General features: G+C 36.3%; 1 protein-coding gene across 10 annotated transcripts in view; it reads left to right on the top strand.

Moving 5' to 3' along the window:
• Patronin (calmodulin-regulated spectrin-associated protein patronin) overlaps nt 1-15,933 on the top strand; it is an 88,675-nt gene that overhangs the window by 59,460 nt on the left and 13,282 nt on the right. For 7 of the 10 annotated variants that reach the window (XM_089651635.1, XM_089651633.1, XM_089651629.1 and 4 more), the window contains exons 6-16: nt 265-368; nt 5,898-6,113; nt 6,699-6,938; nt 7,057-7,665; nt 7,783-7,956; nt 8,111-8,304; nt 9,779-9,937; nt 10,623-10,753; nt 11,678-11,801; nt 12,076-13,584; nt 14,108-14,344. In XM_089651635.1, the coding sequence (XP_089507761.1) occupies nt 265-368; nt 5,898-6,113; nt 6,699-6,938; nt 7,057-7,665; nt 7,783-7,956; nt 8,111-8,304; nt 9,779-9,937; nt 10,623-10,753; nt 11,678-11,801; nt 12,076-13,584; nt 14,108-14,344 (3,697 nt within the window). The remainder of the gene's footprint in view (nt 1-264; nt 369-5,897; nt 6,114-6,698; nt 6,939-7,056; nt 7,666-7,782; nt 7,957-8,110; nt 8,305-9,778; nt 9,938-10,622; nt 10,754-11,677; nt 11,802-12,075; nt 13,585-14,107; nt 14,345-15,933) is intronic. The other 3 variants (XM_089651627.1, XM_089651632.1, XM_089651631.1) reach the window with 3 other exon arrangements.

Below are 15,933 nucleotides of genomic sequence, written 5' to 3'. Positions count from 1 at the left end.
TTGAATGAATCCCTTTAATCTTAATCATTGATTGAATTATGAATTTCTTAAGGTATTTTTTATTGTAGTTATATTTTTTTTTGTGTGACAATTCACGAGAGCAAGGCATGAATAATACTGAATACTTAGAAGATTTTGTTAATCACTTTTAATTTCAATTATTTATCATTTCAATTCAATTCTCCTTGAATGTTCTCCATTCAATATTTCTGCAGTTGTAATAGTGAATTTTTTAAGAAGATCTATAATTTTTTTTCCTTTCAGATCCATGCAACAGAATCTGCTGGTAATGTTAGCGGACATGTTCAACGTGCTGGAAATCCACCCCGCCAAGTGTGTGAGGTTCCCGAGTTCGCAGGCCGACTCCGGTGAGATTTTATCTTTGCATTTCGCTGTACAGATAAATGCAACCTAAACTAATATAAATGAACCTAAAAAGCCCTGGATGAAGCTATTCGAGAACAGTTTGAAACCGCGAGGCGAGGGGGAAGATGAATGAAAAATATCAAAACCTACTTAAATTTTTTGATGACATCCCATTTCTCGTCTCATCAATTACCCATAAAAAATCGTTGGCAGTTATAACTGCACTAAAAACACAACAGTAAAATTATAATACAGGGTTTTCCAATAAGAGGTGTTATTTTGATATTCAATCGTAAAAGATCAATGGTTTCGTTGCTTGTGTGGCACGTAGCGCCGTCTCGTTGAAAGCAAACGTTATCCAGATCAATACCATCCAATTCCGGCCATAAAAAATCATTAATCATCTCTCGATAGCGCAATCCAATCACCGTAACTGTTGCTCCAGCCTCATTTTCGAAAAAGTAAGGTCCAATGACTCTGCCGGACCATAAACCGCACCAAACAGTCACACGTTGAGGATAGAGAGGCTTTTCAACAATAAGTCTTGGGTTTTCCGAGCCCCAGATGCGACAATTTTGCTTGTTGACGAAGCCACCGAGGTGGAAATTGGCCTCATCACTCAAGATGATTTGCATTTGATTCACTCAAGTGAATTTTAATAATTTCAATGCGTTGTTGAAGCGTGTATCGTTCCATTTTTATTAATGACATAGTTTTTACTTGTCAAATGTCAAAAAATGACAGCTTTAAAAAGTAAAATCTACCGAAATAGCGGGCTATTCAAACTAACACCTCTTATTAGAAAACCCTGTACTTCATAATGCACCATTTTGCATACAAATCATTTCAAAAGTTTGCCAGCCAATTAGTATTCGAGGAATAAAGCTCTCGACTAGTAAGCTGAAGGCTGCGGGTTCAAATCCCGGCATGCTCAAGTAAATTTTATTTAATTAATTTGTGTTATTTCACAATTTATTCATTTAAAATAATATATAGTATACTTGCGGCATGTTCCAGAGTTGAAGATACTCTCAGTACTGCCCTGGTGTAAGACCACCATTCAGAATTGAAACATTGCTTGAAATGGCTTTAGCCATGTTTGGTAACCAGATCTGAATTGAATAGCCAGGTACTTTCTCTTCTCCATATCCTTCCCCTCCCAACTACCTTCAGCCTCACAACATACCCCAATTGGGGATGCCATAGTCTCACTGGCTCCAGACGTTTGGGAGCAGTTGAGACTTGTGCGGTATTCACCTAAAGAAAATTCCCCTTACCCTAGATTTGGCTTCAACGCCATTCTGTGTGCTTTGTCCAGAGCTTTTTAGGTCCATGATATAACCTTTAGCACACACAATGTTATAACCTCACAAACAAAGAATTTGAACAGATAATTAACCTCACACACTCATTACTTATTTTATTATCCGTGGCAAAGTGTATATAATTTGCAATTGAAAAACAACTTTATATACTTTGTTTATCTTTTATTCTTTATGATTTGCATGTCCTCCATGTATAATTTTTTTTCTATGAATAATAAGCTATCGCTGTTTTTTTTTGGCCAATTAAAAACTCAAACAATTTATATAAGGGGGTTACTGTTAATATTATTAATTTTTACACATTTGTTATTATTTTAATATCAGCTGATCAGTTTTTTGATCTTTGACATATTCAAAGCATTTACTGTTTCCCACTTTACCAAATTTTCTGAAATTATTCTCTGCTGTGTTATCCCCAAGCTGTTGACATTAACATGCATGATGCTTACCTAAAACAAGAATTATTAATATTAGGTAAAGAGAAGGTCATTTTGGTAACTAGTGCTGCTTTAGATGGTGATCGGCTTAAAATTATATCAGGGAATTTATTATTGGTGATGGTTTATATATATGTCCGGCTTCAATTTTCAATAAATAGCTTCTGACTGGTGAAGTTAAACAATGCGTCATGTCCTCTCCATTTAGGGATAGAGTCCATCTCATTATCACACAGCAATTATTATTAACTATGGATTGTGGGTCTGGCTATATATCTTATAAAAATTATCTTTGTAACTAGATTTTACTTTTTACATTGCAGTAGCCAAATTTAAAAAAATAAATAATAAGTCCATGCAGGAAGCTGTAAGGGAAATAATATCCCCCAGGATCTATTTCATCTTCGGGGATGCTGTGTGGAGGGTTTTTTTGAGGAAAATTAGAAGTGAATCTTTCTTGAAGATACCCATATTGTAGGAGAGAGGAACACAGGCCGGCAAATTATTCCACAGTTGACAGCCAAGCTGTTGAACACAAGAATGAATCATAAAAGAATGTGACAAATTAATGTCAATCTTGTATAATTGTAGGGAACGCATTTGGCGAGTTTTAAAAGTGCACCGGGGCCGAACTTGGTGGTCAACTTTTGGTCAGACATAGATGCATATTTGAATAATGTAAAATCTTGATTAACGACCCTAAAAAGTACCCTGTAAGGAATAGAGAAGGTATCATTTGATGGGCTGTTTGAATAAAATAAACTGTAGGTTGATGAGTCTCGGAGGTTAGAACACTTCCATGGCTGAAATTGACAGGTAGGGTAAGATATTTCTTGGATGTTTGGTATAAGGTTTGCGGGATACCACGGTAGATCATGTGGGTGGTTGTATGGAATGTGTGTATGTTACTAACCGGCTAGGGTGCATGCTTTGGCGGGCAGGTGCGGGGGCTAGCAACTCGCATGGTGTGGTGCACAAGCGCTGCCTGCCGCCCGCGCCGCCCACCCCCATCCCCGACCTGCGCAGCGGCCTGCACACGCCCCCGCCCTCACACCGTGTGCACCACCCAACACAGTTCACAGGTGACCATCTGCTCATCGGCTCACACCATCTCATGTTCATGCTCATTCCCAGTCATGTCATGTCCAGGTGACAAGCCATCCCTTTCATTTATTTCACAACGTGACAAATACCTACCTCATGATCAAATGTGATAGTATTGACAAGATGACTGATGTAAACACCTTCATCATGAACATTCCCAGTCATGTTGTGTTCAGGTGACGAGCTAGCCCTTTTCATCTTATTTTATAGCACAACTTCGACAAGTTGGCTAACTCATGGACCTTTCTCATGATCATGTTCATTCCCAGTCATGTTCAGGTGTCTAGACCCTTTTATGGCCATTTCATATTCATTTTCATTAATATGTAGTCATATAGGTGTCCGTGTGACAAACCTATTTCATGTTCTTTCCTTGTAATTGTGCCGACTTCAGGTAAATCATTCGGTTCTTGTTGTATTGTGTTCAGGTAACAAGCCCTATTTCATGTTTTATCTTTATTATTGTTAACTAAAAATTCAGACAATCAAACATTACCTATAAAAAGATTTCTTATTACAAAAATTGATCCTACTTCATGTTCATATTACTTTTTATCTTCATTTTTACTATATCAACATTAATTAACAAACGATTGTATTCCCTGTATTTCAGTTATGTAATATTCCCATGTTATAGAGTAGGATTGACTTATTATGGCTGCTTGTGCTAAATGGGGGGTTGTATCCTAGGACCTTTGCCTCTATAAGCGATCCCTCAGTTACATAACCACTCCGCATTTATAGGGTTTCTCCTTTACAGCCTTTAAAGGATTATCTAAATTTTAAGTTGAGATTTTCATAATAATAATAACACTATTTAATTTATGTACTGAAGTTTTTTGATGGTTTACCTCAAGTGTACTCAGCTTCACAGACTATACAATAAAAATGCAACCAATCTTTAAACTTACACTAAATTGTACTTATACTAACTTTAATGCACGTTAACAACTATGTACATACATATATTACTGTTAAAATAAACATAAAATAATAAATGTTGAGCCTAACAATCCACTCTATTTTCTGTATGTTAGATTTGGTCAAATTTAATCTTTATCTGAGTTATTATTTATAGGTAGGAGTTAGTGATCACTTTCGAAATGGATTTTTATATGATAGTTAATATATTGTTAAATTTTTTAAAACAATGACACTAAATTCTACAATATTAAATATTTTGTATGGATTCTTGTTAACTGATATATATATATATTATATTACCTATTTTTTTCACATAAATCTTGTGTACAGATGTAATTCAATAGAAATGTTTTCCTTATGGCTGTTTTCTTTAATATTAACAGGCTGGCCTAGAAGTAAGTATTGTTTAATAATTGCAATACTACAAAATCATCTTTTATTCTATCGCTAATGTTAAACATAACCTCATTTCAGTATACTCACCTCACCCTTGGGTAAGAGAAATTGTATAATACAAAAGGTATCCTAGGAATAAAACATTGGCACATTCATTTATTTTTATCACACAGATCAATATTAAATTTACTGTATCTCATTTTTTAAATATGTGAACATTGATCGTTATTCTGATATATGATATGATCATAATACATCATTAAAATGCAATACCGAAGACCATTTTGAATGCGTACAGCGTATGAAATCTAAAGTGGTACCTTATTTAGATTGTTAAGTTCAGTCACGGCATGCTTAAAATTGGTTATTTTGCTTGTCGCTTTTTAACATTTACCATGGTTGAATCATATTGTGTTCTTTACTGCAGCTAATTTTATTATGTTTACAAAACAATTCATACATATTATTATTATTATTCCATTTGTTAAAAATAGAGAATGCAATTCATTATTGAAAGCATACTAAACCTTAAAATAGAAGATTATTAACCATTCGTGCCTAAAATTCAGAATTAATGTCGTACTGAAATCTGTTTTCATCTACAAAATGTCGAGTATGTTTTTTATTCGACGTTCAATCTTAATTCTGTTTATGCGTAAAGTTAGGTAATTAATCAACCTATGTGTCTAAAAAATATACAGGTATTACTTAACTTAAGGCGGAAACAAAATTAAGATTGAACGTCAAATAAAAAATATACTCCACAAAATAAGCATGAGTATGGGAATAAAGTAAAATGGGTAAGGGAAATAAATTTAAAAAAAGTTTTTTTTTTACATTTAAAAAAACGGATAATTTTAATACAATAAAAAAGATAGTACATATTTAATTTATTAGTACATTGGTAAACATTATATTTATCGATTTTAATTTTTTTTTCGATTTTGATACATAATAAACTCATAAAAAAATAATGTTATGTACCTCTGTGCAATTAGAAACTATCTTAAATGCCGAACAATAGTTTGTCATGGTGAATGGCATTGAGGATAGTTAAGAATTGAATAGACGACTACATTGCCTACTTTAGTGAATGAAGGATAAGTCTATCGTTGTAGTTATCGAAGTTTAAATTTGATCATCAGTAATATGCCCGAAATTTTCGATATTACTGCAATGTCAGATAGTAGCGCTCAATGTTAGTACATGATGGCTTAATTAAATTTATTTGGTCTTTTTATGATATTTGGGTGACAGTAATAAAATGTTTTTAAAAGCACTGTAAAAGATTATGAAATTATCACCCTCACTGATAAAAAACTAACATGTTTTTATGGCATTTCAGTGACCCGTTCACCTTCCGCCTCGCACATGTCCCGTGGTAGGGCCCCTGTAGCCCAGAGCGGTGGGGGAGGGGGCCAGCGCTCAGCCTGCTCCACCCCAGAGCGCCGTAGTTCCAGCCCGCAGAATAGCCCATTTGCGCACGATGAGGGCTTCGTGGTGCACCGTGGTAGGGCAGTGCCCACACTCAGCTCCGTGGTGCGCCAAACGGACGAAAGAGGTATAAGAACTACTGTGTTTGAGCAAATGTTATTAAAATCACTAAATAATTAGCCTTTTCATTGCATACATCCATAGATATCTAATTTGATAGACTTGTCCTAACATGAAATCCGGTATCATTTCGACCAGTTGGAGGCAAACCACATGACCATATTTTTGGCACCAGGGGGGTTCAAGAATGGTTTGATAATCTACTACACAAGTCGTACGTTGAACGCCGTAGAGCGCAAATTGAAATAACCGGACCCTGCGCAGAAAAATAAAGTTGGCTAAAGTAAGGTAACTGTTTGTTCCCCTTTCCATGGTGGGCTAGTCTATCAATTTTTTTGTGTCCGGCAAACTTTTTAACCGCATAACTTATCTAACAATATGTTTACAGAAAATATAAACTTAAAGCTTTGGAAGTATGCATCATATAATGCAGTTAGCAGTGAATAGTTCAATAGTAAATAGTAGTAATGCTGATATCTTGATAAAAATGAATGGTTACATTCTTCCCAATTGTGTCACTTTTAAATGTATTTCTCTTCGTATACACCCACCTTAAATATTTACCACTACTATGAATACTCATAATTTAAAGATGCTCCAGGAATGGCGGCTGGGCGCCCCTCCAACTGGGAGGAGCAGCGCCGCTCGAGCTACGCGGGTCGTAGGTCACGCCGCAACTCCATCACGGCTGCAGATGACTCTCAGCTAACAGTCGAGAACTTTGGGGGCTCACAGGATAGAATCAATTTCGCAGGACGTAACCCCGAGAAGGAACTTGCTACTATCAATAGCGGACATCATACTTCACCCAGGAAGATTTCTGCCCCCACTGGTAAATTAATATTGTTGTTTTATAAAAAAAAAATCTTTTTTACATTGATAGTTGAATTACAACATTTCTTATGTTGAATTACAACATTTCTTATATTTAATTGTTTTACTCATTCCAGGTCCTATTGAGCAAAGTGTTGCAGTTAGGTCAACATTGAAGGATGCAAAGGGCTCCATTGACATGTTTTATAATGAAGGAGACAATGTTATCCACTTTCCCGTCAAAGGCGAACTACGTCTCTATCCCAATATTAAAAATAAAAAAGAAGAGCCAAAATTTGTGGAAAGAGAAAATTTTGTTGAAAGACAAAAATTGCCTGAAAGAGGAGAAAAATTTATTGACAGAGGAGAAAAAATTGCAGAAAGGGAAGAAAGATTAGTTGAAAGGGGAGAAAAATTTGTGGATAGAGAAAAATTTGTGGATAGAGAAAAATTTGTGGAGAGGGAGAAGTTTGTTGATAGGGAAAAATTTGTGGAGAGACAATATTCTAAACCGGAGGAAGCTGAAAGAGTCATAGAACACCAATATCAGCCGATGAAGAGACAGCTTAGCCAAGATGCAATTAGTCACAACCAAAATATAAATAATAAGGGCATGGGGGGCGGAGATGCTACGGGTTTCTATTTAAATAATAATACTAAGGATTCAGTTGACGGAGACTTGTCAGGGTCAAAAATGGCGAGTTTTGCAGATTTGACCAAGTTCAGAAGTAATGGAGAGCATTCAGGTATGTACAATAATTAGTTGGGAGATTTCGGTGAGGGGTTTTCACATCATTCATTGTTTATTTTTTTCCCATCATTCCCATGGCTGGTTTAGCAAACTATTACATTTTTATTTCAAGGTATTCAATTGGTTTATATGCAACACGGAAGAGAAGAGACTCCTCAAGGAAACAAATTAAATAGGTTCGGGGCGGCCGGCGGTGATAGTAAAATGACTTCGTTTGGAATGATGACTAATCCAAATACAACCACTTGGCAGCAGCAATGTATGCAAAGTGAGCAACATCCACCAAGTAAGTTTCTAGCTGAAAACCCTCAAACTAACCACTCTTCTTGAAGTACCTGCTTACATCATGACATACCACTAAACTTTATACTAACTGTGTTATTTTGCTTCTATGTGCACGGATTTTATGGTTGTTTACTTTTGTGATTATTTTCTTGTAGATGGCGATGGTCAACCCTCACAAGAAATGTCACCGATGAATGGCAACGCTATGAATGCTCAATTAAACAACATCCGCTTGAAATTGGAGGAAAAGAGAAGAAGGATAGAGCATGAAAAGAAACGAATGGAGATGTCTTTCAACAGACAGAGACAGCAAGTAGGACAACAGGCTTTTCTTCAAGCTGTCACTAAGGTAATAATGCTCCAACTAATACGAAGACTTGTGCCTCCTCTCTAACACTGTTGAATGCACTCTGTTTTGTTATGCATTGGGAAGGTAAAATGTTAAATGTTAGTTTGTGGGGTAGTGCGGTGATTTACTATGTGTTTTATTGTGTTAACTCTGTAAGAATTGATGTAAGTATTGATTGCACACTAGATGTTAGATGATTAGATTATTGTAAGATACAGTACCCATGTACGATAATTTAGACAAACCAAAGTCAAATCAGTACCGATGTTAATATATAATAATACAAGTTTCACAATGAAAGGGACTTTTTTTACAGAGTTTTTTATTTGGAGATTATTTGAGTACACTAATAGGAGATATAAAAAGTTTTTTATTTGGAGATTATTTGAGTACACTAATAGGAGATATAAAAAGTTTTTTATTTGGAGATTATTTGAGTACACTAATAGGAGATATAAAAATTGTCCCTTGATAGATTGCTAGTTTGGTAAGTGTTAAAATTATGAAGGTTTTTTTATTCCATGATTTTATTGAAATATTACTACCATTTTGCTTACATTATTGAATGTTATTTTAAAGCTGCGTTCAACTTCTTTATTCATAATTTGCAATTTTTCGCTTCCTTGTTAAACTATACATTTATATTTAATTAAAAGTATGACGCAAATCATTCAATTCTGTTGATTTGTTTAAATTCATTGAGACTTTCCATTTTATATACAAAGGTTTTTGTAATATTCAAATATCAGTCAGCCATGTTTCCCTATTCGCTTTTTATTAGTATTTTAAAGAATATGTATTGCTATTTTGCATTGTTTTATGATTAAGTTAAAGTGGATTAAAGATACATGAAATATGAAAAAACATGCTTAAATAGATTTAACATACAGATTAAGTGTAAAGCACTTCAGTAAATTATGCATGCATTTTGTGATGTGCTGGCGAGATTTTGTGGCAGAGCCATGATCGTTTATTATTTATAATTTCACTTTCCATTTAACAAGTATGGAGAAAGGAACTGCTGTTTTATTTCCTGTGTTAATTATGTTGCCATTTACTTACGGGCAGTGTGGTTTTTTAACAGTGCATGAATTCATGGTCAGTTTTGGAAATTTCAAGTTCGCAATACATAATGTTTTATGTTTTCGACGCTTTTGTATACCTTGTTCGGAAATTCATCAGTGTAATTGAATCTACAATATCGATCTGTGAAGTGAGAAATGTGTTTTCAGTAATGGTTAGGTTTGTTCTATCTGTATGCACTCATTTCTAACCCTAAATCATTCCATATTCTTATTTGATCAAATAAGTGCATGTTAAGCATCTTAATTTCACTTGAATTGTCATCATTTTGAAATGTACCTGCCTAATTATTTACGTACTGCAATTTGAATTCATCTCACTTGTGTTAACATTGAATATCCTATTGTGTGAAACGGTGATGGGCTGCAACTGTGTGGGTTTGTGGTTTCAGAATAAGGGTAGTGTAGTTAAGTCACCAGCCGGTGACGGGGGCGTGGGCGTGGGACGGGGAGGGGGCGGTGAAGGTGGAGGGGGGGATGAGGCAGCCGCACTGGGGGAGGTGGCAGCTCCCCCCCTCCCGACCAAACCGGAGCGTCCTGTCTCCTTGCAGGTATACTTTATTCCCGCACAGAGGGCACTTATTATTTTTTATACTATACTTCCATACTTTATTTTTGACAAGGTCAATCAATTTGCTAACCTTATAACCTAAACACACATATTGTTAGAAAAGCAAATGAAATGAATCTTCCTTTGGAGTGTCAAATTTACTCTTATCTCCAGAGTTCTGTGAAAAATGCATGCAGTATTTTGAATTTATAATATCTTGATAGTCCATTATGAAGAGAAATTATACATTTTTAATTTGAATTATGAACTAATTAGACACTGTCCAATTACGAGAATATAATGGTCCAAGCACAAGTAGTTGCATAACTGTGTTATGAACAGTTGTAATTTATGGAATCCAATTTGCACAACATTACCACCTAACAGTAAACATCGGACTGTACTGAAAAGTGACTGTCTTTCACTCCAATATCTTAACTGTAGGAACTGCAGTATGTCTCTACCCAGTTAAATGTGCTGCGTTTTTATTATTATTATACCAAGATAAATAATAATTATTGTGATATTGTGCCATAATTGTTCTGGATGCAAAATGTGCTTTTGTGGTGGCTTTTTGCAATCAATGTTTAAAGACCTCCGTACGGTAAACATGATAATATTAGTGTTGAATTATTTTATCAGTCAATGGTGATTGTTTTTTCAACATTTGTGGTTTTGTGTGACAGGACATATCTTCCGAAGCTCAATCTGTGGAAAATAAATGGATGGATCAAGATGGATTACCATTTGTGGAGACACGGCGTACACCTGACTTGGACGGCATGGGGATTGAGGACTATCATCAGTCTATCGCCAAGTGAGTTAAATCTCTCTATTGCTGTATGGACAGTGTGGATTTTTAATATTTTGTGTGGTATTTTTATCCTATTCAATTTTAATTGTCTTAGTTATGATTAATTAATAATCGTTAACTTGATACATTCCCTTTGAGCATCCCCAATTTAGGGCACCCTTTGAAGGCCTTCCCTCCGGGCCACCAGAATTTATGCATCTCGATAAGATTCTTTTTTACATAAATAGAATGCATTGCCATCTTAAGATATATTTTTAAATAATTAACTGTTTTTTGTGTTAAAAAATAAATTTGTACTAAATTCAGGTATCCGGGGGTAAAAGCCTTAACTTCGGGAGGTGATTCTGTACAATGTTAGAAGTAAGAAAGATAAATAAGTTTTTTCAAAAATCCAATGTTTATTTTCCCATTCAAACAATTTATCTTTTTTATTTACCTAAACACTACCTTAAAACGTTACCGCCACGAAGTTAGACTTTACCCCCGGACACCCTGTAGTAAAAGCATAAAAAAGTCATAGCTTTTTTACTACACCAATTAATTCAGCGTTTGTGAACATTTTCAATAAAAATAACTTCGGATGGGATCGGTTAGTATTAATAATAATATTTTAATGATTTGTATAATTGTAATGATTTTGCGAAAAATCACCTCGAGGGTGCTGTACAAATATATAATATATTTCTACAATGATCTTTCTTATAACTAACTACTTAATCATAACCATCCAATCCATCAAGTAAAAATTGTGACTTTACAAAAGTGTTTATTTCATAACAAAATCGGCATAAATTAGAAATTACATCAAATAATGACTGTAATTTTATGTGTTTTGTGATAAGTCTTAACATATTATGAACATAAATTGGTTGTTGGTAAGGAACTTAGGACACTGAATTAATTGTTCAATTTATAATTGTTTTTTAGGATGAACTCTAGTTTACAAGACATACAAACTGATATAGCCCGCCTAGCGAGCCAACAGAACCAGATCCAGGCCAACAATCACATACAACAAGTTTACCCCCCTCCTCACATTCCACATTCTATGGTAATTTTAACTTTTTATGTGTAGAATTATATGTAAAATTTTTATTTCTTATTTGTACTCATCTGAAAGTACTGGAAAAAAGCTTCTGTCAAGTTTCCTTTTTTTTTTTTACTGTATGTTTTATCAAATCCTTTTTGTGACTAGATGTTCTCTCACCGCTTTATGTGTGGTAATTTAGCTTTTTAACTTTTGCAGTACATATATCAAACATTAATAAAATATTATCATTCGGACAATTGAATCTGTTTGTAATGTGTTCACACTTCTCTTGCAGCACAACCAATATGGTTCACAGCACAATGTTAGTTCCGCTCCATATGGATTGCAACATAGTAATTTTGGTTCTTCACCGCACATTCCTCATGATCATCATCAGCAGATAATGTCCTCTAGCCCTCGCGGCCATCAAATGGAACCGTCTCAGTTCTATTTACACGGAGGACCTCAACAACAACAGCAACAACAGCAACAGCAGCAACAGCAACAGCAGCAACAGCAGCAACAGCCCACCCCCCCTCCGCGGAGGACTTGGGCACAGCAGGCACAAGTTAATAATATGGACAATCCAGAACAGAGGGTTTGGCCTTCTCCCCAAAGCATGCAGTTCCAGTCACCTCAATCTCAGTATCAAGATTTGAATCCTCAGAGGGGCTGGGCACCGCAACTGGCTAACCTGCCATTGCAACACCCACAGCATCCGCAACAACATCCCCAGCAGCAACATTCGCAACACCAACAACATCAACAGCAACATCAGCAACAACAACAGCAGCAACAACAACAGCAGCAACACCCACAGCAGCAGCTGCAACAACTCCAGCAACAACATCCGCAACAGCACCCACAACAACCTCAGGAACCCAGAACTTGGAATAACATGCAAGGGTTCTTACTCCATGAAAATAGTAATCAGCCATATCAGTTGCACAACAATACTCAACCTAGATATCAGAATGGCACTGAAAATAATCCAAATTCCCATCTTAGTTATACGGTCTCTAGTCCCCAAGCTCAACCCTCGCATTTAGCCGTACAGTCATTGTTCTCAAAGAATAATCCTCCCTCAGTTAGTCCTCAGCACAGAGCCAAGACTCCCCAGCGACAACAGTCCTTGGGAGACCTGTCGCACCAGCAGCAGCAGGGAGCTGTCAGTTTACAGCAGCTCTCCTCTACGCCCCCTACACACCACGTACCCAGTAAAGCTCCCACCATGGACGACATGGAACCTCAGAACATTTCATTCATCGGGAATGCGGAGGATGAAGCGTTACAGCAAGGAATTGGGAGATTAAACATCACCTCTGGAAATCGTACCTACCGATTGCCTTCACCCACGAGACCGTCCCTAACTAGAAATTCATTCCAGCAGCCGCCATTGCACGAAAATAACAATGCAGGAGCTTCCAGTAGCTTGGAACAAGTTGACCCGGCAAACGAGAAAGGTTTTTACATATCTTTCGATAGTGAACAACCCAAGAGGCCGAAACCTCCACTTCGAATGAAACGAGGGTCCCCCAAGAAAGATAGAACTCCATCAAACAACCACAGTCCCGATAGGGACCAAGACAATTCTGACGGTGACCAATGGCAGGACCGCGTCAGGCAACCCATGCAGCAACAGGAGTATGAGTCCCCACTAGTCCAGAGGCATCACAATGTTGATAACATGACTCCCATCATACACAGGGACAGTCATAGTCAAAGCCCCAGAAATATGCACCATGAGGAAAAGGATGGACCAGCGGCCATTATTATTGGCAATGATTTATCTAATCCTACTCCTGTAAGTGTTGTTTTTGCTATGATTTATTTTGAAAGTGATAGGTAGTACTTTTTTAATTTTAGTGTATGCTTTCTGATATTCAATAAAAATTTTCGCAGATGTGAAAACCTTGTCATCTAATATGTTCAAAAAAGTTTTGGAAATAAAGCTCAGAGATCCATGGACCCAAGAAATTGTGAAAATTTCCATAGATTTTTAGAAAGTTTATTGCAAAATGATCTAGAATAAATAAATAAATTCATAATGGACAAAATCTATTACATATTGTCACCTTAAATCGTAGAATGCGTAACTCCCACGCCTTACTGTGCCCACATTCGATGTAGGTTTTGAATAGTATTTACAAATCGAAAACTGTTTTTTTTAAAGAGAGTTTAACCATATGAAGTGACACTAATTTTAACACCAGATGGCATTTGAATCTCATTTTCGATAAAAAAAACAGAGTTTAGCACTTGACGAATTAAGCTGAAAATATATAATAATTCAGCATATGGCTAATTTGTCCACTATCGCTTTGAAGGAGACGGCGGAGGAGATGGAGCGCAAGAAGGAGCGCATCATGCTACTGTCACTGCAGCGGCGCCAGGCGGCTGAGGAGGCGAGGGCGCGCAGCGAGGCGGCGGCAGAAGCTCGGCGGACGCGCGAGCAGAGCGTGCAGGAAGAGCGCGCTGCGCGCAAGGAACAACAGGCAGCGCGCCGTGACCAGATCCTCCAGCAGTACAAGCTCAAGAAGGCCATCGAGGAGGCGGAGAGAGAGGTGAATATACATTCCTTTTACTAGTCCACGCTTGTTATAATGGAACCAGTGTGCCGCCTTTATAAGTTTAGGTGATGTTCACCAGATCCTGCAGCAGTACAAGTTCAAGAAGGCCATTGAGTAGGCATATAGAGTTGATGATACACATTTCTTTCCTGTTACTTATCCATGCTCACCAAAATGCACGGCCTTTAGCATTGGCCACCTTTAGTCAGTGTCCCGGCTTTATAAGTCGAGGTGGTGTTGATATCATCCGCCGTTCATCAAGCTGGGCGTTTGAAGAACCAACATATCAAGAAATTACTGAAGACACTCAACTGCCCAGAGCCAGTGGGACTGTGGCATCAGCCATGAATGGTGTTCAATACTGAGAGTATCTATCATACCGCTACTGCTCTGTAAGAGCTGGTGGTCAAGGTACTATTTCTTTTATGTGACAGATTTTAATTCCACGAGGATTTTTTTTTTTTGGCAGAATTCAGCTGTTTTGAATTCTGTTGGCAATTTCATGAAGATAATATCAATGACATGTTCAATTTTATCTAAACACAATGCTCGCATTTGCTTGCAATTTATTTCTCATGATGATTTAGTTATTAAATAAATACTTCCCTCTTCCTTATAAACTTGCTGTAAATATCAGGCGGCGCGTAAGTTCAGAACAGTGAAAAACTTGAATTTTTACCATGGTGTTTGTTTGGTTAAAATGGTCTTAAACCAGTCTCAGGGCCGGCTTTACCGCACCAACGTTGAACGGGTGTATAAGAATCTAATTAGTAATACGGTTTATGTGAAATTTATGTCAAGTGAAGGTTAGTGCAAATTTAATTTGTATTTTCAAAATGGGAATAATAGGGACATGTGTCAAGCAAGTACGGTGATTGTAAGTTTCTTTTGTGTATTTTGAATGAATGTAGGACATTAATAAAAAAAACAGGTTTGTTTTAAAATTTTGGCTATCTATAAAAGATAAAATTTGTAAGAAGTTTAAAACTGATATCATGGTATAAAGTGTGTCTGAAATTTATCAAACGTTTGTAATATCTAATCTTGTATATATATATATATATCTCTTTAATCCTTCCTATATTATTTGAATGCACTCATTGAAGCCATGTCTTTATGAAGTTTGTGCATTGCATTGAACTCCTGGCTATAAATAACTACAAACATACATGCTTCATGGAGCATAATGTATCGACTGCTTTGAATCTGTTTTTAGTTAATGTCCTATGAGTTGGGAGTCTCTAATAATAATTCATGCAAATGCCAATCACACAAGCATTTATCAGTGTTTTGTTTAATATCACCTGGTGTGTTTATTTAGATTAGAGTGTTGAAGCAGTGTTATTTTGCTAAAAACTTAGTTTTATTCTGAAGCCGTGGTTTATTCTTGTGGCTGAAAATGTCTGCTTCATACATCTACTACTCTACGGTCAGTAATACTGTGAACTTTGTTATTTATTTCATTTAATGTCAATATTCAAAATCTATTACAGTAAAACCATTTTTTAACGTTTTTCTCAATAAAAAATGTATGGAAAAATTAAATTTAGTTCCTAGTATATTTTCGTTTAAAAAAAACAGTA

Source organism: Hesperophylax consimilis, chromosome 4 (assembly GCF_061612785.1).
Source record: "Hesperophylax consimilis isolate HC1 chromosome 4, BYU_Hcon_1.0, whole genome shotgun sequence".
Lineage (NCBI taxonomy): Eukaryota > Metazoa > Arthropoda > Insecta > Trichoptera > Limnephilidae > Hesperophylax > Hesperophylax consimilis.
Note: the sequence above shows the minus strand (reverse complement) of the source record. Positions and strands in the feature narration are given on the sequence as shown.